Here is a 24975-nt window from a genome sequence, read left to right as displayed (position 1 = left end):
TTTCCCCACGTGTCTGTCAGTTTGTCGTACTGTGGGGGCTTGTGTGTTGCTGTGATGCTGGAAGCTATGCCATCGGTATTCAGATATCAGCAGGGTTACCCATGGAGGACAGGTTTCAGCTGGATCCAGACTAAGCCAGACTAGGAAGAAGGACCCAGCAGTCTACTTCTGAAAAGTATTAGCCAGTGAAGACCTTATGAATAGCAGCGGAACACTGTCTGATATAGTGCTGGAAGATGAGCCCCCCAGGTTGGAAGGCACTCAGAAGATGACTGGGGAAGAGCTGCCTCTTCAAAGTAGAGTCGTCCTTAATGATGTGGATGGAGTAAAGCTTTCGGGACCTTCATTTGCTGATGTGGCATGACCCAAAATGAGAAAAAACAGCTGCAAACATCCATTGATAATCAGAACCTGGAATGTACGAAGTATGAATCTAGGAAAATTGGAAATCGTCAAAAATGAAATGGAACACATAAACATTGATATCCTAGGCATTAGTGAGCTGAAATGGACTGGTATTGGCCATTTTGAATCAGACAATCATATAGTTTACTATGCTGGGAATAACAACGCGAAGAGGAATGGTATTGCATTCATCGTCAAAGAGAACCTTTCAAGATCTATCCAGAAGTACAACATTGCAGTGATAGGATAATATCCGTAAGCCTACAAGGAAGACCAGTTAATACGACTATTATTCAAATTTAGACACCAACCACTAGGCCCTAAGATGAAGAAATAGATTTTTATCAGCTGCTACAGTCTGAAATTGATTGAACATGCAATCAGGATGCATTGATAATTACTGGTAATTGGAATGCAAAAGTTGGAAACAAAGAAGAAGGATCAGTAGTTGGAAAATATGGCCTTGGTGATAGAAATAATGCCAGAGGTCAAATGATAGAATTTTGCAAGACCAACGACTTCTTCATTGAAAATACCTTCTTTCACCAACATAAACAGCGACTATACACATGGACTTCGCCAGATGGAACACACAGGTATCAAATTGACTACATCTGTGGAAAGAGACTATGGAAAAGCTCAATATCATCCCTCAGAACAAGGCCGGGGCCGACTGTGGAACAGACCATCAATTGCACATATGCAAGTTCAGCTGAAACTGAAGAAAATCAGAGCAAGTCCACGAGAGCCAAAATATGACCTTGAGTATATCCCACCTGAATTTAGAGACCATCTGAAGAAAAGATTTGACGCATCAAACACTAGTGACTGCAGACCAGATGAGTTGTGGAATGACAGCAAAGACATCATCCGTGAAGAAAGCAAGAGGTCATCGAAAAGACAGGAAAGAAAGAAAAGACCAAGATGGATGTCAGAGGAGACTCTGAAACTTGCTCTTGAGCGCCGAGCAGCTAAAGCAAAAAGAAGAATTGATGAAGTAAAAGAACTGAACAGAAGATTTCAAAGGGCCTCTCGAGAAGACAAAGTAAAGTCTTAAAATGACATGTGCAAAGAGCTGGAGATGAAAAACCAAAAGGGAAGAACACGCTCGGCGTTTCTCAAGCTGAAAGAACTGAAGAAAATATTCAAGCCTCGAGTTGCAATAGTGAAGGATTCCATGGGGAAAACATTAGAAGATGCAGGAGGCATCAAAAGGAGATGGAAGGAATACAGAGAGTCATTATACCAAAAAGTATTAGTCGAGACTCAACCATTTCAAGAGGTGCCATATGATCAGGAACCAATGGTACTGAAGGAAGAAGTCCAAGCTGCTCTGAAGGCATTGGCAAAAAACAAGGCTCCAGGAATTGATGAAATATAAATTGAGATGTTTCAACAAAGGAATGCAGCACTGGAGGTGCTCGCTCGTCTATGCCAAGAAATATGGAAGACAGCTTCCTGGCCAACTGATTGGAAGAGATCCATATTTATGCCTATTCCCGAGAAAGGAAATTATAGAACAATATCATTAATATCACACGCAAGCAAAATTCTGCTAAAGATCATTCAAAAAAGGCTGCAGCAGTATACGGACAGGGAACTGCCAGAAATTCAGGCCGGTTTCCGAAGAGGGCGTGGAACCAGGGATATCATTGCTGATGTCAGATGGATCCTGACTGAAAGCAGAGAATACCAGAAATATGTTTACCGGTGTTTTATTGACTATGCAAAGGCATTTGACTGTGTGGATCATAACAAACTATGGATAACACTGCGAAGAATGGGAATTCCAGAACACTTAATTATGCTCATGAGGAACCTTTACATAGATGAAGAGGCAGTTGTTTGGACAGAACAAGGGGATACTGATTGGTTTAAAGTCAAGAAAGGTGTGCATCAGGGTAGTATCCTTTCACCATACCTATTCAATCTATATGCTGAGCAAATAATCCGAGAAGCTGGACTTTATGAAGAAGAACGGGGCATCAGGATTGGAGGAAGACTCATTAACCTGGGTTATGCAGATGACACAACCTTGCTTTCTGAAGGTGAAGAGGACTTGAAGCACTTACTCATGAAGATCAAAGACCACAGCCTTCAGTAAGGACGGCACCTCAAAATAAAGAAAACAAAAATCCTTACAACTGGACCAATGAGCAACATCATGATAAACGGAGAAAAGATTGAAGTTGTCAAGGATTTCATTTTACTTGGATACACAATCAACAGCAGCAGTCAAGAAATCAAAAGACGCGTTGCATTGGGCAGATCTGCAAAGGACCTGTTCAAAGTGTTGAAGAGCAAAGATGTCACCGTGAAGATTAAGGTGCGCCTGACGCGAGCCATGGTATTTTCAATCACATCATATGCATGTGAAAGTTGGACAGTGAATAAGGAAGACTGAAGAAGAGTTGATGCCTTTGAATTGTGGTGTTGGGGAAGAATACTGAATATACCATGGACTGCCAATAGAACGAACAAATCTGTCTTGGAAGAAGTGCTGCCAGAATGTTCCTTAGGGGCAAGGATGGCGAGAGTACCTCTTACATGCTTTGGACATGTTGTCAGGAGGGATGAGTCCCTGGAGAAGGACATTATGCTTGGCGGAGTACAGGGTCAGCGGAAGAGAGGAATACCCTCAACGAGGTGGATTGACACAGTGGCAGCAACAATGAGCTCAAGCATAACAATTGTAAGGATGGTGCAGGACTAGGCAGCGTTTCATTCTGTTGTGCATAGGGTTGCTATGAGTTGGAACCGACTCAACTGCACCTAACAACAACAATATATAAATAATGTAATTTTATTCATATATCCTTGTAAGACTGCCACATCTTTCTCCCACAGAGCGGCCAGTGGGTTCAAACTGACGACCTTATGGTTAGCAGCCAAGCACTTAACCACTGTGCCACCAGGGCTCCTTTTGCCCAAGATAGAAAATTAAAAGAAAAAAAGTATGGAATAATATGTTAAAATATAAAATATATCCGTAATTTTATTTATATATGTTTGTAAGTGCATAAAAATTTCAAGAAAGATTAACAAGAAACTGAAATGCAACTGGGAGGAAGAGAGACTTATTTTTCATTTTCTATTCTTCTGTACCATTTTATTTTTTATATGGTCATATGTTATATATTTCATTTCAGTATTGATTTTCAGGTCCTTTATTTTCAAAGATTTTACCATTTTTAAGATCTGCATTAAAAACCGTGGTAACAACCAGTAACAAAACAAAACCCCACGTCTGCTTTGCTGTTTTTTATCTATGACTTCTGCTTCGGTCAGGAAAACAGCAGTGCAGGACATTGTCTGCATTATGCGAAGTTGGAGCCACATTTCATGGGATCATAAAATGTCATCTCAAACCTAACCACTCATTTATTCATTCCCTCAGTTAATACATTCATTGAATGTTTTCCATATGCTAGGCACTGTGGGAGGTATGGAATACAGCAGTGAACAAGAAAGAAATCACTGCTCTCATGGATCTTATATTCTGGTGGGGAGAAGGAGACAAAGAAGTAAAACGTATAGTGTGTCAGTTGCTGATAAAAGAACTCCCCATGAAAACAAATCAGGGAAAGTAGACGGGGAATTGTAGTTACAAATAGGCCAGAGAAAGTCTCACTCACTGAGAAGGTGGTAGCTGAGTAAAAGACCTAAAGCAAGTAAGGGAGTGAGCTGTGTCAGTATCTGAGGGAAGATGATCTAGGTGAAGAGAGCAGCAAATGTGAAGGTCCTGGGGTATGAGCTTGCCAGGTGTGTTCAAGGTACAAAAAAAAGTAGTTGAAACTCAAACAGGTGAGCAAAATAGAGAATAGTAGGAAACGAAATCAGAGAATAGGGCCACATCTGTAGTGGCTTATAGGCCATGATAAGGACTTTGGCCTTTATATCGGATGAGATGGTTAGCATTGGAGTGTTTTGAGGAGATTTGGTTATAACAGTATCACTGTGACTGCTGTGTTGAAAACGGGCCATGAGAGGGCAAGGACAGAAGCTCGGAGACCAGTTCGGAGGCTTTTGCGGTGATCCAGATGTAACCTGATGTTGGCTTAGACCATGGTGGTGGTGGCAAAGGAGTTGTGAAGTGCTCAGAATCTGGCTATATTTTGAAGGTGGAGCCAACAGAGTTTGCCGAGGGATGGGATGTGGGTTATAGAGTTTCTGTTTTCTGAGATGGGAAAGTCTGGGGGAAGAGCAGTTTGTGGGGGCAGGGAGGTGAGGGAGAGTTAGTTTTAGATATGGTAAGTTTGAGGTGTTTATTGGGCATCCAAGTAGAGATCTTGAGTACACAGTTTAGTAGTGTTTGGAGTTTGGAGGTGGGGTTCAGGCTAGAGATATATATACACTACATTCTGATGATTCTCAAATATATGTATTGTCAATATATATGTATGTATTTTTTAAATATATATTTGAGAATCATCAGTGTGTAGATGGTATTTAAAGTCATGGAATTGATGACATTCCTAACAGAGTAACCCAACCCCAGTGCCATTGAGTCGATTCCAAGAGTAGGTATAGATAAAGAAAAGAATAATTCCAAGGATTGAGTCCTGGAACAGTCATCTGTTAACGGGTCAGGAAGATGATGGAGATGCAGCAGTGTGGGCTGAGAAGAAGCCAGTAGTGCAAAAAAAGGAAAACCAGAAGAGCACGGTCCCATGGCAGCCAAGGTAAGGAAGTGTTTCTGGGAGGATGGATTGATTCTGTTACTAATAGGTCAGAAATGGTGAGGACAGAGAACTGACCATTGAGTTGAGCAACATGGAGATCACTGATGAGAAAGCAACTCGGGGGGAATAACCAGGTGGAGAATAGAAAGAACAGTTGCAGACGGGCCTTTATACAACGCTTTTGAGGACTTTTATTGTAATGGCAATGAGAGAAAAAGAGTGGTAGCTGGAGAATGACTTTGTGTCACAGAACTTACATATATTTTGAAAATGTTTGTATCCTGATGGGCTGATGGGAATGATCCAATAGAGAAAGGAAAAGTGATAATTCAGGAGAGAGGAAGGATTGCTCAGTATGCCCTTGTACAGGCAGAAGATGGGATCTAGTGTGCGTACGTGTGGAGAGGTTGGCCGTAGTAACCTAGTTCATCCATAGTGACTGGAGGGAAGGCAGAGATTTTGGACATGATGCCGGAAAGTAGTCTGTATAAATGTTGAGATCACTAAGAATCAGGAACAAGGAGTAGTGTTGGAGAGTGTGACAGTGAGCCAGGTACTAAAACTTTCAAGGAACGGGGGGGCAGTGACCCGTGGTCAGTAGATGACAGCAACCAGAAGGAACAGCGGGCAGTGTAGTGTGATGACATGAGAGTCAACGCCGGGGTTTTCAGGAGGAGGGAGAGTGGGCTAGCCCAGTGCTCTGGGCCATGTGAGAGAAAAAAGCCACCCCTTGAGAGGACTGCAGCAGAGGTAGCACCCTTAGGGGAGAGCCAAGCGTTAGAACAAATTTTCAGAGAATGTTCTGAGACAAAGCTGAAGATACATAGAGGGTTCTGCTGATGACACAGTGAGTTAGTTCCAAAGGACATAGGGAAGGGTTTAAGTAATTGGGTAGGGGTGGGAGGTGGGGCGTCAGAAAGGGAAATGTGTGCATCTATCTTGGCATTCAAGCATAGGAAAGGAAAGATAATGTGGAAAACCTGGGCTTACTGTGGTGACTAATATCAACGGGTTTAAGAGACATGATGAGATTAGTCCTGGTGGTCTCGAGGCAGAAAAGGCCGCATAGATACCTAACTAGGAACATGCAGCATTCTGGGTCTCCCTCAGAACGTGTGGGACTTTGATATAATTTCTCTACCATTTACTAAAAGATGATGAGGTATGGAACAATAACTATCGCTTAGTGAACAGTCGATTGTTGTCAGCATGCTAGGTGTTTTGCACGTATTACTATACTTAATCCAACAACCTTAAAAAAAAAAACAGCGCCTTCAACAACCCTGCAAGACAGATATTATTAAGCCCATTTGACACTTAAGGTAATTGAAGGTAAGGTGGATTAAGCCATGTGCCACAATCTTGTAACAAGATGGAGCTGGATTTGAACCTAGGTCTGACTCCAGCTTGATAAAGTATTTGATTTAATAACTTCCATAAAATTATTCCAGAAAGAATTTTAAACCCTCGCTGCAATAATTCAAGAGAAATCATATAGCCAAGCATTTTTCTAAATAATTAAATCATTTGTTTCTGTATTTTAACGAGTTATATATAAGTAGAATAATAGGCTTTCATGTTATACGGAGAATTTTATTACCTTGGGGGCTAAAAGTATTTCTTAAAAATCCATAACTAAATGTAAAATACTGTTAAATCCATAGCAAAACTTGATTTAAAACATTATAAAACTCAGTTCCCAGCTGAACATTTTATAGGGAGAGACAGCAGGGTGTAGGGATTAAAAGCATTTTCTCTAGAGCTTATCCTGCTTGGGTTAAAGCCTGGCTCCGCCATGCTATGTGAGGCTTCATTTTTTGTGCTTCAGTTTTCTAATCTGTAGAAGATGAACAAGAGTAGCTACTTGGCAGGATTGTTGGGAGGATAAGGGAAGTTTTGTACACGTGGCGTGCACAGAGCATAGAAAGTGCCGGATGCGTGGTGACTGCTGCTGGGGAACGCCGCCGCCTTTAGTTCCGGTGTTTTCCTTCACAGTGAGACACACAGTTGACCTCAAGCCAGTGAGCACGGGGCTGAGGTGTGAGATTGGCCGCCTTCAATGTGACTGATAATTTCTCTCTGTTAAATGTAGGTTAGCTGTGAAATATATTTATTTTTAAATTTTTTAACCATTTGCCTTTTCAATCATTTATTAAGTATATAATTCAGTGGCATTAATTATATTCACAATATCGTGTGACAGTCACCACTGTGTATTTCCAGAACTTCTTCATCAGCCCAAATAGAAACTCTGTACCCATTAAGGAGTAGCTGCTGATTTTCTCCTCTCCTCAGCCCCTGGTAACTTCTCATCTACTTTCTGGCTCTATACTCTTGTGTAGTCTAGATATTTCGTGTGAGTGGGATCGTACATGTTTGTTCTTTTCTGTCAGGTTTATTTCACTTTCTACTAAATTTTTCAAGTCTGACACCTATGCCTCTGGATTTTTAGTGTCTATCCTTCCCCCTTCCCCCCCACTTTTTGAAAATGAACATTTAAGGTTAAAAATATCAAATTTTGCACAAATATTTCTTTGCCATATTGACAGAGGTAGCAGTGTAGCCAAAACTAAACTGTTGGCTGACAGGTGGCAGTAGTGGACTGTACTTGAAACATTCGTTTGTCAGCTGATACACAGAAACTGGGTTAGGGATGTTAACATAAAAAAAAAAAAAATTTTTTTTCATAGACTGTATAAAAGAATGAACTGCTTAGAAGTGAAACAAATGCAAGTTGTTGGGGGTTTTGTTTTTGTTTTTTAACCACCTGTTATAAAGTTTGAATTTATTAAAAGATAGTCATGGACTGTCTGTAGAGTTAGTCTAGTAAGTTACAGCTTTCTGAAAACTAGGAGATACAGTGTTTAAAGTAAGACATAAATGAGTCCTGATAATTCACAGTAAACCCACATTATATGATACATTGTGAATATCATTATTTTCACACACGTGAAGTAAGCACCGGACTCCAAAATTGAATGCATGTTGAAGGAACCCTTAGTTTTTTAACTTTGGTTTAAAAAAAATTACCAGTTTCTGTTTCAGCTTTACTATTAAGAACCCAAAAATTGACAATCTTTTCAAATGTGTGTAAAAAGAATCATATTTATCCTGTTTTTATACATCCAAATTCAACTTTTTTTGTATCAGTCTACCTTGTTAGCTTTAGAATCTCCATCACCTGGTACATTGGGAGGACTTAACAAGTAACGTAATTTTATGCAAATAACACTTACCTTCCATGTTTGTTTGCCAACCACACCCTCCCCCCTCGAGGTATTTTCGTAAGCACTATTATGCCAATTATTTTTTTACATGTTGCTGTTAAAAAAAAAAAATTAACATGGCATGCTTACGAAAATACCTCACAAGGGGAGGGCGAGGTTGGCAAACAAACATAGAAGGGTGTGTTATTTGTGTAAAATATGGTATTTATTGAATGAATATACAAATTCTTCTGCTTATTACTAGAAAGCCATCAACTCCAGAATTTCTAAAATGTGATCATAGGACATTACTGTAATTACTATGCATTTTGTTCTACATATGGTTTTTTTCTTTTAGGATTCATTTACATTTTGAAGGTGTGTATATTGGGATTATCAAAAAAAAAAAGAAAAGAAAAACTTGGCTATCAAAAGGAAAATAGATTGCAACTTTTTAGAGAAACGGATTACAATTGAAATTTAAATCTGATTGAGCTATGAGGAATTGAAAAATGTTTGTTTTGCCAAGATGTAATCACTTAAGTAATTTAATGAAATCAGTAATTTTGTACTATTTATAGCATAGCCGTGAAGGACCTGAATATTTTTTCTTAATTTACTTTCCACTTTGTTTTAATGCAGTTTATATTTAATAAGGAGGATACCTGTAAACTTGTTTGTACGAAAACATACCATACAGAGAAAGCTGAAGACAAACAAAAGCTAGAATTCTTGAAAAAAAGCATGTTACTGAATTACCAACATCACTGGTAAGACATGGAGATTTTAAAATTTTTGACATTTTCCTTTTCAAGATGCAACCTCTAAGCTATTTCACTGACTGTATAAAATAGAGCAGATTAACCGAATTTTGTTTTGTTTTAGTAGCTGCATGAAATAGTGAATTTTACTTGCCAAATGATTATTAAGGTTGATAGCGTCATTTGAAGTAGCATCTTTAACTGCGCTTATCTCTCTAATATCTGGTACTTCTTTGGCACGCAGAAGTATAACAGTTTTATTCATGTATAGTTAACATGAACATGTTATGCTTTAAGGAAAGGAGATGGATCGGTCTTCTAGAGAAATATTATATTCATAGGTGGTGAAGAAGACCATAAGAACACAAAATTTTTATTTGATGTTTGATAAATAGCATCTCCTTCAGATAAAATGGTTATATTTTGCTTAACCTTTTATTTTAAACATGATGTAACATTAACAAGGTCTTTACCAGTTTTTGTCAAAATCAAAGAACATTTAAAACTTATTTTTGCTTCCAAAGTAATATGTGCTTATTATGCAACATTGAAGCATGGAAAATAAAAGTCTCTCAGAATCTCACCTTCAAGTATAACCGCTCTGCTCTTCCAGATAATTTTGTTTGCAAATGCCTGTACTCTATGGGAGTTCATATTTTGCTTGGGTTTTGTCTCTTAAAAAGTATAAGGTGCTGGAGGTGGTGAACAGAAAGACTGTCTTCATAAATTGTCTCTTGAGCATCTGTTCTATCAGTGTCTTAAATTGAATCATTTGCACACTTCTGGGAAGGCTGGGAGCCATGGAATAAATAAATTTGCAAAGTTTGAAAGCTTTTGATAGTAAAGTTTACTGTGCAGTTTGTAGTGGGTCTATCAGTTGTAAACTTAAACCAATCTGCTTTAAAAAAATAAACTGGAAATGTACTAGCAAATGATGATTTTGCAGTTGAATCAGAAAAGTTTATTAATATAACTTCCATTACCAAAAAAAAAAATCTGAGTTGTATCAGAAATATACAATCTGGTAATTCTAGGCAGAGTGCTTCAATTCTTAAACTAGGTCATTACACGTTTAGAAAAACGTTGATTGACATTGATAAATTTATCTAAACCATGAGTTAAGTATGTTTCTGTCTTTGACTTAATTTCAGAAAGATTTTACTATGTAACTTGATTTTAAGCATAAATAGCCAAGTTGACAAAGAAGTATGTACCCATGGAAATTTGAAAAGCCTTTAAAAATACAGGGTTCCGTTATGGACTTTTACTGCGAAGGTAGCATGTTTTATTTTACCCTTTGCATTAGAAGTTCTTCTAAATTAATAATGCAGTATATGCCTGTAAAAGCATAAGCAGTAGCGGAAAATACTGACTAAAAAGTAAATGTTCTACCACCCCAGTTTCTTTCATCCTATTCCCTACCAAAACCTGTTGCCATCGACCCTATAGGACAGATTAGAACAGCCTGATAAGGTTTCCGGGACTGTAGTCTTTATGCAAGCAGACTGTCACATTCTTTTCCCTGGAAGCAGCAGGTGGGTTTAAACCGCTGACCTTTTGGTTAGCAGCCCAGCATTTAACCACTGCGCCACCAGGGCTCCATCCTTTTCCCCAGCACCCTATTATTTCTTAGGTGTATTTCGACGCGACGGCACTGGGGTTTTGGGTTATTTCCAAATTTTCTCTGCCTGTGTAGGCGCTCCTTGGAAACTCTATGGGGCAGTTCTACTCTGTCCTATAGGGTCGCTATGAGTCGGAATCGACTCGACGGCACTGGGTTACTGGGTTTATGCAGGTATATAAAAGAGTATATACTTTTTAAAAAATAACACAACTGAGATATTGTTGCACACATTATTCTGCAACTTCTTTTCATTTAACACAGTATTAGGGGCGTCAGCTCCTGTCAAGTACAGCTGTAGATCTGTACCTTCCTGTTTCACAGCCGCGTGGCATTCTGTCACGTGGGTGAACTGTGACTTCTTTCCCCGGAGGTTATTTAACCTTACATTTTAACTATGCCACCTTCTGAGTGATTAATAATGACTGGCTATTAGTTAATGCACCAACTCATTATCCTTATTATAGAGAACGATCAGTTCATGGACAGTATTTCCTTACCTGAACGGAGGAATTTTTTTCATTCCTACTTGGTGCTGTAGAACATAGTCTGAGGACCTTGGCTTACTCCTTCAGTACCCTCAGCTACTTCCTGATTGTTAAGATTGACTGGTTTTTTGATACCAGCACCAGGCACCTGAATTCGTTCAACTGTGCCCTGCATGGTTTGTAATTATATTTCTTGTCTATTTACAAATCTTCGTGACATTTATACAAGTTTAATTATTTAACCAGTTATCAGAGTACTGATAATTTTTCGTTTTATAGACTCACTGGTTTATAGTCATGGGGCAGAAATGGGTTTCGAAGATTTCCAATCCAGGAGCCCACCAAGTTAGCAAAGGCAAATGATGAGCTGTTTTTAAAAATTCGAAATTTATATGTACAGTATGAATTTGCTCATGTTAAAACTGTGAAGAGTAACAGGAATGCCAAGATTCTGTACTTGTGGCTGCAGTTTTCTGAGTGCATTGTGTCAACATGGGTTATTCCATTGTGATCAGAAACCTAGAAATTTGATTAACTTATTAGGAAAATGAGTTATGAATAAATGCAGCTTGTTTGGTAGACACATTTCAAACAGAATCTATGGAAAGGAATCCTTAGTGGTAAGAAGTTGAGACCAGTCATTCACCCTTTGTCCTTTTAGCCTTCTTCTCACTATGTAAGTTTGGGAATGTGATTTTTAATTTTTTTTTTATGTTAGAAATTCAAATAAATACTACTTCCTAATTTAGGAATTAAGTAATTTTAAATTATATTCTTTCAATTTTCTTATATTTATTTCCAAGATTTTTTTTTTCTTAAATACTTCTTATTACCAGGAGAGGAGTCCCTGGGTGGTGCAGATGGTTAACGTGCTAACTGCAAGGTTAGAGTTCAGGTCTACCCAGAGGTATCTCAGAGGAAAGGCCTGGTGATCTCCTTCCTAAAAATCATCCGTCAAACACCCTGTGCAGCGCAGCTCTACTCTCACACACATGGTGGTGCCGTTTGAGGACGACTGGTTTTATTGCCAGGAGAAGTCTTTTGTGTTGAGGCATTACATAAGTTTGAAATTTAAGATATTTGCTTTTACAAGATCTAAATTGTTGCCTGATTGCTCAGTTTGTAACTAGAACTATCTTTTTTATGTAGTACTTTCTCTAATGTGGTAGAGATTGAACTTCATTCTCTATTTTAAAAAATTAAAGCAATTAACTGATTCTTTAGGTCTCTAGAAAATCTGAATTACTTATTTTATGTAGCATTGCTTTTATGCTCCTAATATTTTATAGCCTTTTCATTGGAACTGCTAGCCTACTGGCTATAATAATAAACAACTTAATAGTATAGGTGGTTCTAAAATTTGATACGTTGGGTACTATTAAATAGCATTTAAATGTGGCAAGACATATTTTATTAGGTCATTAATGTACACCTTGTGTGAATATAGAATCGTAATTTTACTTCCTAAGGCACACGTTAATTAACACATAAAACATTCCCTGGAGTGTCCTCTTATGACTGTAATATAGCCAGTGTATTTTTAGTGATTTTTTAATTTATATCCAGCAATATGCTCTAGGCAGAGGGGGGCACATGCTTGAACTTTAATCTTGTTATCCAGCATTGCAGAGCTTTAGTCTTTATTTTTATACTTTAAAAAAAAGAAAAAGTTCACTTTCACTATAGAATTTGAAAGATTTGGTTCTCAGGGCTTTAAAAGCAGTATTTCTTTCAGAAATAACTTGGGTTTACACATTTTTAATAGATAATATAATTCTCACCTGGCCCTTCATTTGAGTATTTTCCCATACTTGCAGTTACATTCTTCTCTTTTTTATTGAATATAAATACAATAAAAGACATTTACGTCTGTTCTGGTCCATGAGCTGGTCCCTAGGAACTGGATATATTGCTTTGCAACTGTTGGGAGCCTTAAGTGTTCTGCTAAAGGTAAATTATATTTAAAAGTCTACAGAATGATCTTCTTAAATTACTAATTGCAATAAATAAATAAATTTCTAAAACTCTGCTTTCCTATGTAAATTTATATAGTTTCAAAGAAATGAAAGTTTTCCCCTCATTATGATGTATCATATATTGGCATAATGTCATTACTTTATTGTAAAATAACCACATTTCATCAAAATCCTTTGTTGTGGTTTTTGAAATCTTAAGGTATTTGTTAGACGTTTAAATTTTATGAAGTGATGACACTTGAGTGGTAATTTTTAATCATGTTTGATCATTTCTCTTGTAACTTAACTTTTCTTTCTATATAGGATTGTGGATAATATGCCTGTAACATGGTGTTATGATGTTGAAGATGGTCAGAGGTTCTGTAATCCTGGATTTCCTATTGGCTGTTACATAACAGATAAAGGCCATGCAAAAGATGCCTGTGTTATTAATGTAAGTTCATGGTAAACTCTGTGCTGCTTTAAAATGGGGCTTTTTGGTAGAGGGATTCATTCCATCTTTATTGCACAAAAAGTGTTGCATCCATTGAATGAACACAATTCAGGTATTCTGAAGTACAGGTACTTAAATTTTAACCTTAAGCCAGGTTAATAATGTATAAATTAAACTCCAGAATTAAAATAATGCAGATTCAGTTTGCAACTTTACCTCTTGTCAGAGGTCCATCTAGCTTTATAAATACACCGTTCACTGAGAGCATGTTGTATTCCAAACACTATGCTGAGGGCTTGAACTTTGTTCTAGTTCTATTAAAGTTTCTAGCTCTACTAAAAGTTAGATCCTTCAATCTTATATTAAAAAATATAGATAATAGAGTATCCAAAAGGCCTTGTTATGAGGATTTTAAGTTCATGAAATTTGTATTACAAATTGAATTTAAGCCCATGAAATCTTGTTTCATAAAATTTTGGAATACCTTAAAGTCCTATCTCTCATTAAGGCCAGCCTTTTATTTTTAAAAATACTAATAAAATGAAGACATTAATATAGAAGGTAGCTAAAAATTATTTGAGAATAACCAAAACCAAGCCAAACTGATTGCTGTCAAGTCGATTCCAATGCATAGCAACCCCACAGGACAGGGCAGAACTACCCCATAGGGTTTCCAGGGCTGTAAATTTTTACAGAAGCAGACTGCCACATCTCTCTCCCGTGGAGCGGCTGGTGGGTTCAAACTGCCGATCTTTCGGTTAGCAGCCAAGCGCTTAACCATGGTGCCACTGGGGCTCCTATTTGGAAGTACACTATATAAAAATAAATTTGTATAATCAGATCAGCTTGATTTAATCTCTTAATAGATATGATATGGTAGTAGAATTTGGCATGAACTGGATCATAAAACCGATTATATTGGTTAGTGCTTTTGTGAGAGTTGATTAGAGCTGCTTGAATAAATTAGGTTATTGATTTAGTGTGAGGTTATAAACTGCCATGGAGGAACAGTATTTCAAAGTGAAAAATCTAGCATGCTTATAGCATGCAGTATCCAGAAACTAATTTTTTTAGTTTTATCATAAACGAATACCTAGAAAATAGTAGATAAGTATTCTTTTTAGCAGGTATTAAGTTTTATGTAAATATTAAAAATAATAACTTGTACTTCCTTCAGATTAATTTTTGGCTTATAAAGATTTTAAGCTTAAAACCTAAACATTTTTATGGGGAAGGGTTAAAATTCTTTCTAAGCTTAAATTTTCCTACATGTAGTGGCCCAGCTTAAAGTTTGATGTTTTGACTACTGTATAGCCTGTTTTCTACCTTTAACTTTAAGTTCTGTTCTACAGTCAGAATTCCATGAAAGAGATACATTTTACATCTTCAACCATGTTGACATCAAAATATACTATCATGTTGTTGAAACTGGGTCCATGGGAGCAAGATTGGTAGCTGCTAAACTGGAACCAAAAAGGTAACTATAAAATTCATAAAAAGTAAATAAATATAAGTGAATTTGGGCTCAAAGTATAAGTCATTTGGGCCCAATTAACTTATTCCTTAATCAGTATTGGTCGTATAACCTGGGATTTCAGAATTGATTTTACTTAAACTCCCTGTACCATGATTTGTTAGTGAGTTATGGGCTGTCCGGAGAAACCCTACAAATACTTATTTTTCTGCCATGCTAAGTGGTCAAGCCAATGTGCCGTTTTATTTTGTTTTTCAATCTTAAAATTTTGACAGCTTTTCACTTGTCAGCTTGGAATGGAGGACATGAGCGGCTGGGCCAGTGTTCTCCTTTATAATGCAAAGAATATTGCCTCAGATATTTGCAACTTTACCCTTTGTCATAGGTCCATCTGTTGCTATAATTGCTAAAGCCGTTACACAGTGTTAGATGCCAGTGTGAGATGAGCCATTGAATATCTCTTCAAGTTGTTAATTATTTTTTACTATGAAAGTATATATTAGTTATTTCTGAGATCCTTTTTTGATTGAATATTCCATTTTCTCCCTTACTTTTCCCCCTCGTTGAATTAGCCATTTTGTCAAGACACTGACCAGACCCACTTCTGTCAAATCGATTCTAACTCATAGCGACCCTGTAGGACAAAGTAGAACTGCCCCATAGGGTTTCCAAGGAGTGGCTGGTGGATTCGAACTGCCAGCCTTTTGGTTAGCAGCCAAGCTCTTAACCACTGTGCCACTAGGGCATATGGCACTGATGGTTTAAAAAAAAAAAAACTGCTTGCCATACTAAGATAGCAGTTAATTTGAACTCACTCAGTGATTTTTTTTTTTTAATTTTTATTGTGTTTTAAGCAAAAGTTTACAAATCAAACCATTCTCCCATACAAAAATTTATATACACCTTGCTTTATACTCCTAATTGCTCTTGCCCTACTGAGACAGCATGCTCCTTCCCTCCACTCTCTGTTTTCATGTCCAGTCGGCCAGCTTCTGACCCCCTCTGCCCTCTCATCTCCCCTCCAGACAGGAGATGCCAACTTAGTCTCATGTGTCTACTTGATCCAAGAAGCTCACTCTTCACCAGTATCGTTTTCTATCCCATAGTCTAGTCCACTCCCTGTCTGAAGAGTTGGCTTTGGGAATGGTTCCTGTCCTGGGCCAACAGAAGGCCATGAGCGTCTTTCTACTCTCAGTCAGACCATTATGTCTGGTCTTTTTATGAGAATTTGGGGTCTGCATCCCACTGCTCTCCTGCTCCCTCAGGGGTTCTCTGTTATATCCCCTGTCAGGGCAGTCATCAGTAATAGCCAGGCACCATCTAGTTCTTCTGGTCTCAGGATGATGCAGTCTCTGGTTTATGTGGCCTGTTCTCTTGGGCTCGTAATTACCTTGTGTCCTTGGGGTTCTTCATTCTCCTTTGGTCCAGGTGGGTTGAGACCAATTGATGCATCTTAGATGGCTGCTTGCTAGTGTTTAAGACCCCAAATGCAGGATGTTTTCTTAATAGATTTTATTATGCCAGTTGACTTAGATGTCCCCTGAAACCATGGTCCCTAGACTTCTGTCCCTGCTACACTGGCCTTCGAAGCATTCAGTTTATTCAGGAAACTGCTTTGCTTTTGGTTTAGTCCAGTTGTGCTCACCTCTCCTGTATTGTGTGTTGTCTTTCCCTTCACCTAAAGTAGCTCTTACCTACTATCTAATTGGTGAATACCCCTCTCCCACACTCCCTCACTCCCCCCTCTCATAACCATCAAAGAATATTTTCTTCTCTGTTTAAACTATTTCTTGAGTTCTTACAATAGTGGTCTTAATACGATATCTGTCCTTTTGCAACTGAATAATTTGACTCAGCATAATGCCTTCCAGATTCCTCCATATTATGAAATGTTTCGCGGATTCATCACTGTTCCTCATCGATGTGTAGTATTCCATTGTGTGAATATACCATAATTTATCCATTCATCCGTTGATGGACACCTTGGTTGCTTCCATGTTTTTGCTATTGTAAACAGTGCTGCAGTGAACATGGGTGTGCATATATCTGTTCGTGTAAAGGCTCTTAATTCTCTAGGATATATTCCAAGGAGTGGGATTGCTGGATTGTATGGTACGTCTATTTCTAGCTTTCTAAGGAAGTGCCAAATCGATTTCCAAAGTGGTTGTACCATTTTACATTCCCACCAGCAGTGTGTAAGTGTTCCAGTCTCTCCACAACCTCTCCAACATTTATTATTTTGTGTTTTTTGGATTAATGCCAGCCTTGTTGGAGTGAGATGGAATCTCATTGTAGTTTTGATTTGCATTTCTCTAAGGGCTAATGATCATGAACATTTCCTCATATATCTGTTAGCTACCTGAATGTCTTCTTTAGTGAGGTATCTGTTCATATCTTTTGCCCATTTTTTAACTGGGTTATTTGTCTTTTTGTAGTTGAGTTTTTGCAGTATCATGTAGATTTTAGAGATCAGACACTGATCGGAAATGTCATAGCTAAAACCTTTTTCCCAGTCTGTAGATAGTCTTTTTACTCTTGGTGAAGTTTTTGGCTGAGCATAGGTGTTTGAATTTTAGGAGCTCCCCGTTAGCTAGTTTTTCTTCTGCATTGTTAGTAATGTTTTGTAGACTGTTTATGCCGTGTATCAGGGCTCCTAACGTTGTCACTGTTTTTTCTTCCATGATCTTTATCGTTTTAGATTTTGTATTTAGGCCTTTGATCCATTTTGAGCTCGTTTTTGTGAATGGTGTAAGGTATGGGTCTTGTTTCATTTTTTTTGCAGATGGATATCCAGTTATGCCAGCACCATTTGTTGAAAAGACTGTCTTTTCCCCATTTAACTGATTTGGGGCCTTTGTCAAATATCAATTGCTCATATGTAGATGGATTTATGTCTAGATTCTCAGTTCTGTTCCATTGGTCTGTGTATCTGTTGTTGTACCAGTACCAGACTGTTTTGACAACTGTGCGGTGTAACAGGTTCTAAAATCAGGTAGAGTAAGGCCTCCCACTTTAGTTCTTTTTCAGTAATGCTTTACGTCTCCGGGGCCTCTTTCCCTTCCATTTGAAGTTGGTGATTTGTTTCTCCATCTCATTAAAAAATGTCGATGGAATTTGGATCGAAATTGCACTAAATCTATAGATTGCTTTTGGTAGAACAGACATTTTTATAATGTTAAGTCTTTGGATCCATGAGCAAGGGATGTTTTTCCACTTTTGTAGGTTTCTTTTGGTTTCTTGCAGAAGTGTTTTGTAGTTTTCCTTTGTGTAAGTCTTTTGCATCTCTGGTAAGGTTTACTCCTAAGTATTTTATCTTCTTGGAGGATACTGTAAATGGTATTGATTCGGTGGTTTCCTCTTCGATGTTCTTTTTGTTGGTGTAGAGGAATCCAACTCATTTGTTGCGTGTTTATGTTGTATCCCGATACTCTGCTAAGCTCTTCTATTAGTTTCAGTAGTTTTCTTGAGGATTCCTTAGGGTTTTCTGTGTATAAGATCATGTCATCTGCAAACAGAGATACTTTCACTTCTCCCTTACCAATTCGGATGCCCTTTATTTCTTTATCTAGCCTAATTGCTCTGGCTAGGACCTCCAGCACAGTGTTGAATAAGAACCCAGTACCCAGTGCTGTCGAGTCGATTCCTACTCATAGCGACCCTATAGGACAGAGTAGAACTGCCCCGTAGAGTTTTTTGCTAACCCAAGGGTTTGTTGAATAAGAGTGGTGGTAAAAGGCGTCCTTGCCTGGTTCCCAGTCTCAAGGGGAATGCTCTCAGACTCTCTCCGTTTAGGATGATGTTGGCTGTTGCCTTTGTATAAATGCCCTTTATTATGTTGAGGAATTTTCCTTCTATTCCTATTTTGCTGAGAGTTTTTATCATGCATCGGTGTTAAACTTTGTCAAATGCCTTTTCTGGATCAATCAATAAAATCATGTGGTTCTTATTTTACAGTCATTGTTTTTCTAATGTTGAACCATCCCTGCATACCCGCTATGAATCCCACTTGGTCATGATAAATTATTTTTTGAATATGTTGTTGAATTCTATTGCCTAGAATTTTGTTGAGGATTTTTGTATCTAAGTTCATGAGGGATATAGGTCTGTAATTTTTTGTGGAGTCTTTACCTGGTTTTGGTATTAGGGATATGCTGGCTTCATAGAGTGAGTTTGGGAGTATTCCATCCTTTTGTATGCTCTGAAATACCTTTAGTAGTAGTGATGTTAACTCTTCTCTGAAAGTTTGGAAGAAATCTGCAGTGAAGTCCTCCGGGCCAGGGCTTTTTTTGCGGCGGGGGGAGCTTTTGGCTTACCTTTTCAATCTCTTCTTTTGTTATGGGTCTATTTAGTTGTTCTACCTCTGTTTGTGTTAATTTAGGTAGGTAGTGTATTTCTAGGAATTCATCAATTTTTTTCTTGGTTTTCAGATTTGTTAGAGTATAATTTTTCATAGTAATCTGATGTGATTCTTTTAATTTCAATTGGGTCTGTTGTAATATTGCCCATCTCATTTCTTATTCGGGTTGTTTGCATCCTCACCTGTTTTTCTTTTGTCAGTTTGGCCAGTGGTTTATCGATTTTGTTAATTTTTTCAAAGAGCCAGCTCTTGGCCTTCTTAATTCTTTCAATTGTTCTTCTCTATTCTATTTCATTTAATTCTGCTCTAATTTTTATTATTTGCTTTCTTCTGGTACCTGAGGGTTTCTTTTGTTGCTCTCTTTCTGTTGGTTCAAGTTATAGGGATAATTCTTTGATTTGGGCCCTTTCTTCTTTTTGTATGTGTCTATTTATTTATTGATATAAATTGACCTCTGAGCACTCTTTTCACCATGTCCCAAAGGTTCTGATAGGAAGTGTTTTCATTCTCATTGTATTCTGTGAATTTCTTTATTCCATCCTTGATGTCTTCTATAACCTAGTCGTTTTTGAGCAGGGTATTGTTCAGTTTCCAAGTGTTTGATTTCTTTTCCCTGCTTTTTCTGTTACTGATTTCTACTTTGATGGCCTTATGGTCAGAGAAGATGCTTTGTAATATTTCGATGTTTTGGATTCTGCTAAGGCTTGCTTTATGACCTAATGTGTGTTCTATTCTAGAGAATGTTCCATGTGCACTAGAAAAGAAAGTATACTTGGTTGCTATTGGGTGGAGTGTTCTGTGTATGTCTCTGAGATCAAGTTGTTTGTGGCATTTAGGTCTTCTGTGTCTTTATTGAGCTTCTTTCTGGATGTCCTGTCTTTCACCGAAAGTGGTATGTTGAAGCTTCCTACTATAATTGTGGAGCTGTCTACCTCACTTTTCAATGCTGTTAGAGTTTGTTTTATGTATCTTGCAGCCCTGTCTTTGGGTGCATAAATATTTAATATGGTTATGTCCTCCTAGTGTATTGTCCCTTTAATCATTATATAGTGTCCTTCCTTGTCCTTTGTGGTGGATTTAACTTTAAAATCTAATTTGTCAGAAATTAATACTGCCACTCCTGCTCTTTTTTGATTGTTGTTTGCTTGATATATTTTTTCCACCCTTTGAGCTTTAGTTTGTGTCTCTAAGTCTAAGGTGTATCTCCTGTAGGTAGCATATAGACAGATCATGCTTTTTTATCCATTCTGCCGCTGTCTGTCTCTTTATTGGTGCATTTAGTCCGTTTACATTCAGCATAGTTTAGTGCTGTGATTTTGATGTCTTTTTTTGTGTGTGTTGTTGATAGTTTCTTTTTCCCATTTAATTTTTTGTGCTGAGTAGTTTATATGTTGTCTTTTCCTGTCATTCATTGTTGTTGATTTTGTTTCTGCTGAGTTTCTTTTTTTTTCTTGTATTTTATTTTGCTAAGTAGGATAGTTAGTCTCATTTGTGGTTACCTTAATGTTTACCCCTATTTTTCTAAGTTTAAACCTAAATTTTATTTCTTTATATCATGTTGTCTTCCTCTCCATATGAAAAATCTATGACTACATTTCTTAGGCCCTCTTTATTGTTTTAATGTTGTCTTCTTTTGCATAATAACGTCACTGTTGCCCTGTTTAGCGTTTTTTAATCTTGATTTATTTCTGTGATTTCCGTATCTGGGTTGACCTCTTATCGTTCTGTCCAGTGTTCTTGTCTTGGGTTGATACCTGATATTATTGATCTTCTAACCAAAGAACTCCCTTTAGTATTTGTTGTAGTTTTAGTTTGGTTTTTATGAATTCCTTAAACTTCTGTTTCTCTGGAAATGTCCTAGTTTCATCTTCATATTTGAGAGACAGTTTTGGTGGATATATGGATCTTGGCTGGCAATTTTTTTCATTCAGTGCTTTATATAACTTATCCCATTGTCTTCTTACCTACATGGTTTCTGCCAAGTAGTCCAAGCTTATCCTTACTGACTATCCTTTGTAGATGACTTTTTGTTTATCCCTAGCTGCTCTTTAAATTCTCTCTTTATCTTTGGTTTTGGCAAGTTTGACTATAATATGTCTTGATGACTTTCTTTTAGAATCTACCTTATGTGGAGTTCTGTGAGCATCTTGGATAGGTATCTTCTCATCTTTCAAAATACCAGGGAAGTTTTCTGCCAACAAGTCTTCAACAATTCTCTCTGTATTTTCTGTTATCCCTCCAGTTCTGGTACTCCAGTCAGTCGTAGGTTATTTCTCTTGATAGAGCCCTACATGATTCTTAAGGTTACTTCATTTTTTTTAATTCTTTTATCTGATTTTTCTTCAAATATATTGGTGCCAAGTGCTTTATCTTCAAGCTCACCAATTCTGCTTTCCACTTGCTCAGTTCTGCTCCTCTGACTTCCTGTTGAATTGTCTAATTCTATAATGTTATTATTAATCTTCTGAATTTCTGATTGCTGTCTTTGTGGATTCTTGCAGCTTATTAAATTTTTCATTATGTTCTTGAGTAACCTTTTTAATTTTTTCGGCTACTTTATCTGTGCATTCCTTGCCTTGTTCTGCATATTGCCTGATCTTCCTGATTTCGTTCCTGATATCTTGAGAGTTCTGTATATTAATCTTCAGAATTCTGCATCTGGTAATTCCAGGAAGGCACCTTCATTCAGAAGATCCGTTCATTCATTGTTTTGAGAGTTCGTTGAAGCGATCATGGTCTCTTTTCTTTATGTGACTTGATATTGAGTGTTGTCTCTGAGCCATCTATAAGCTATTGTATTAGTTTATTTTATGCTTGCTTACTGTTTCGTAGCTTCTTGCTTTGTTTTGTTTTGATGTGCCCTAATGGGTTGCTTGAGTAAGCTAACTTGATTATTTTTGCCGTTGAAGTTCTGAAGCCCTGTCACCAGATGGTTAGAGCTGTTATCAGGTATACCAGTCTAGGAGTCCATTCACTTTTCTTGTATGAATTCGGCTTAGGTGTCCAGGTAGCTGATCATCAAGTGTGTGGTACAGGCTCTGTCCTACAGTCTTAGAGGGGCAGGAGTGATTGGTGTAGGTACTGGTATCTGGTTGCAGCAGGGGTCTCGCTCTGAACAAGGCAAGGGGCTGAGAACCATCCCCCGAATTTCTGTGAGAAAAGCACGTCCCTGTTCCCTAGAGTGTACATGTGTGTGGGTTCTGCAGACAGACCATGAGCACCCAATGCTTTTCGTATGTAAGGACTGGGAGGTACCAGTCCTTAGGCCCCTGATGTGTGTAGGCGAGGACCCTATTTAATAGGCAAAGCAGTGTCAAATATCAAATATCCACCTCTTCACCGCACAGCTGAAACATTTGCAGTCTGCCAGCAAGGGCCTATTCTCCTTAAATAGGCCCACACTGGTCCGTGCAGGGAGAAGGGTATTCAGAGGCCACAGACCGTTTATGCCTGGACAGGAGCTACTGCTGTCCTAAGTTCCCCTGGTTAGTGGAGCTGGCAAATTATCTTTTCCCCTAATTGTGAATTTATTCCTTCTCCAAGGCCAAAAGGATGGCCCTAGGCACTCAACAGGGCCTATTCCAGGGCCAGGGAAATCAACAGCCACCGAAAACGGCACTGGGGGTAGGGCGTGGTAAAATATACGCAAGTATTTAGCTTTTCCCAAGAGTGCTGTTCTGTTCTGGTTCTGGAGGTGTGAGTAGGCTGTGCAGCTGGCTGCTTCTCCCGAAGGAAATTGTGGTCGAACACTACCACCAGTCCGCCACAGCTGCTCCTGTTGAATGGTGTCTCAGGGATCCCAGCGATTCAGGTCCAGTGACTCCTCTCTGCTTCTGAACCGTCTCTCCCTCCCCCGCAGCTCAGTCCATTTTCTAACTTTACCTTTGATGTTCAGGGCTCCTAGCTTGTCATAAATATAATCGTTTCACTTGTTTTTTCGGGTCTTTGTTGTAAGAGGGATTGCAGGAAGCATCTATTTATTCCGACATTTGGCCTCGCCTGTCAGTGATTTTGTTTTAAAGATTTTATCCTGTTCAAATACAGTGTTTTTCAGTGTTTGAGTAATAATTTTGTATACACTTAAAATTTTTTTTATTATGGTAAAATATGAAATACACATACTTTTTACTATTTATGTGAAATAAATATTTCTACTGTTAAATGTGGCATGATTAATTAGCCTTTGGCTCTCATTGGCATTGTGAAATATGTACAGAATCTCTAACCTTTATTTTATCTTATATTTAAAACTGTACTTTCTCAATATCTTAACCAAAATGTTTCTTCCCACAGCTTCAAACATACGCATATAGATAAACCAGACTGCTCAGGACCCCCCATGGATATAAGTAACAAGGCTTCTGGGGAGATCAAAATTGCCTATACTTATTCTGTTAGCTTTGAGGTGAGTTTGTTTTTATCTTTAGTATAACTCAGAAATTGATTTTAAATTTGTACTACTTGAGCTAATTAAAAAATATTAATGATTAAACTTGTCAGATAAGCTTTTAATGAGTTGATTTTGGAATAGCTTGTCAATGCACCTTACAACATAGTCATACTGTAAACTAAGTCTTAGTTTAAATGAGAAGGCATAGGAAATCGGAAAATTGAGCCAGATTGTTTTAAGCATAAATGTACATAATATAAGGCAGAAAGGTAGAAAATAAGTGTGGAGGAGATAGAAAAACTAATCACCAACTTTACATGAAAGGAAAGAGGTCTTGGATAAACAAAGCACTATTGAAGAAGAAGAACAAAGTAGGAGATCTCACACTCGTCAATATCAGAACCTACTGTACAGCCACAATAGTCAGAACAGCCTGGTACTGGTACAGTGGCAGACACATAGACCCAATTGTACAGAACTTAGAATCCAGAAGTAAATCCAGTCACCCATGGACAACTGAACTTTGACAAAGGGTTGAAGTCCATTAAGCGGGGAAGAGAAAGTCTCTTTAAAAAATTGTGCAGGCAAAACTAGATACCCATTTGCAGAAAAATGAAACAAGATCCATACCTCACACCATACACAAAAACTAACTCAAAATGGGTCAAAGACCTAAATGTAAAGTTTAAAACTATGAAGATCATGGAAGGAAAAAATAGGCATAACACCAGAAGCCCTAGTATACGGCATAAATAGAATACCAAACATAACTAAAAATGCACAAACACCAGAAAATAAACTAGATAAGTGGGAGCTCCTGAAAATTAAACACTTATACTCATCAAAAGACTTTGCCAAAAGAGTAAAAAGAGAACCTACAGGCTGGGGAAAAAATTTGGAGCTACAACATATCTATCAAGGGTGTCCTATCTAAAATGTACAGAAAACATCAACACGTCAACGACAAGAAGACAATCCGGTTAATAAATGAGCAAAGGACATAAACAGTTCACCAAAGAAGACATTCAGGTGGCTAGCAAACACGTGAAGAGTAGTTCACGATCTTTAGCCATTAAAACCAAACCAGTTGCCATTGTGCGGATCCTAACTCATAGCGGCCCTGTGGGACAGAGTCGAACTGCCCCGTAGGGTTTCTGAGGAGTGGCTGGTAGCTTTGTCCTG

The 24975-nt window shown here is 37.9% G+C and overlaps 1 protein-coding gene across 2 annotated transcripts in view; it reads left to right on the top strand.

Annotated features, from left to right (window-relative positions):
- TM9SF2 (transmembrane 9 superfamily member 2) overlaps positions 1-24975 on the top strand; it is a 184530-nt gene that overhangs the window by 129767 nt on the left and 29788 nt on the right. For both annotated transcript variants that reach the window (XM_064275277.1, XM_064275276.1), the window contains 4 exons: positions 8936-9063; positions 13443-13572; positions 14925-15049; positions 23697-23808. In XM_064275277.1, the coding sequence (XP_064131347.1) occupies positions 8936-9063; positions 13443-13572; positions 14925-15049; positions 23697-23808 (495 nt within the window). The remainder of the gene's footprint in view (positions 1-8935; positions 9064-13442; positions 13573-14924; positions 15050-23696; positions 23809-24975) is intronic.

The sequence above is a fragment of the Loxodonta africana genome, chromosome 23, assembly GCF_030014295.1.
Source record: "Loxodonta africana isolate mLoxAfr1 chromosome 23, mLoxAfr1.hap2, whole genome shotgun sequence".
Classification (NCBI taxonomy): Eukaryota; Metazoa; Chordata; class Mammalia; order Proboscidea; family Elephantidae; genus Loxodonta; species Loxodonta africana.
The sequence above is the reverse complement of the archived record's forward strand: the minus strand, read 5'-3'. Positions and strand labels throughout refer to the sequence as shown.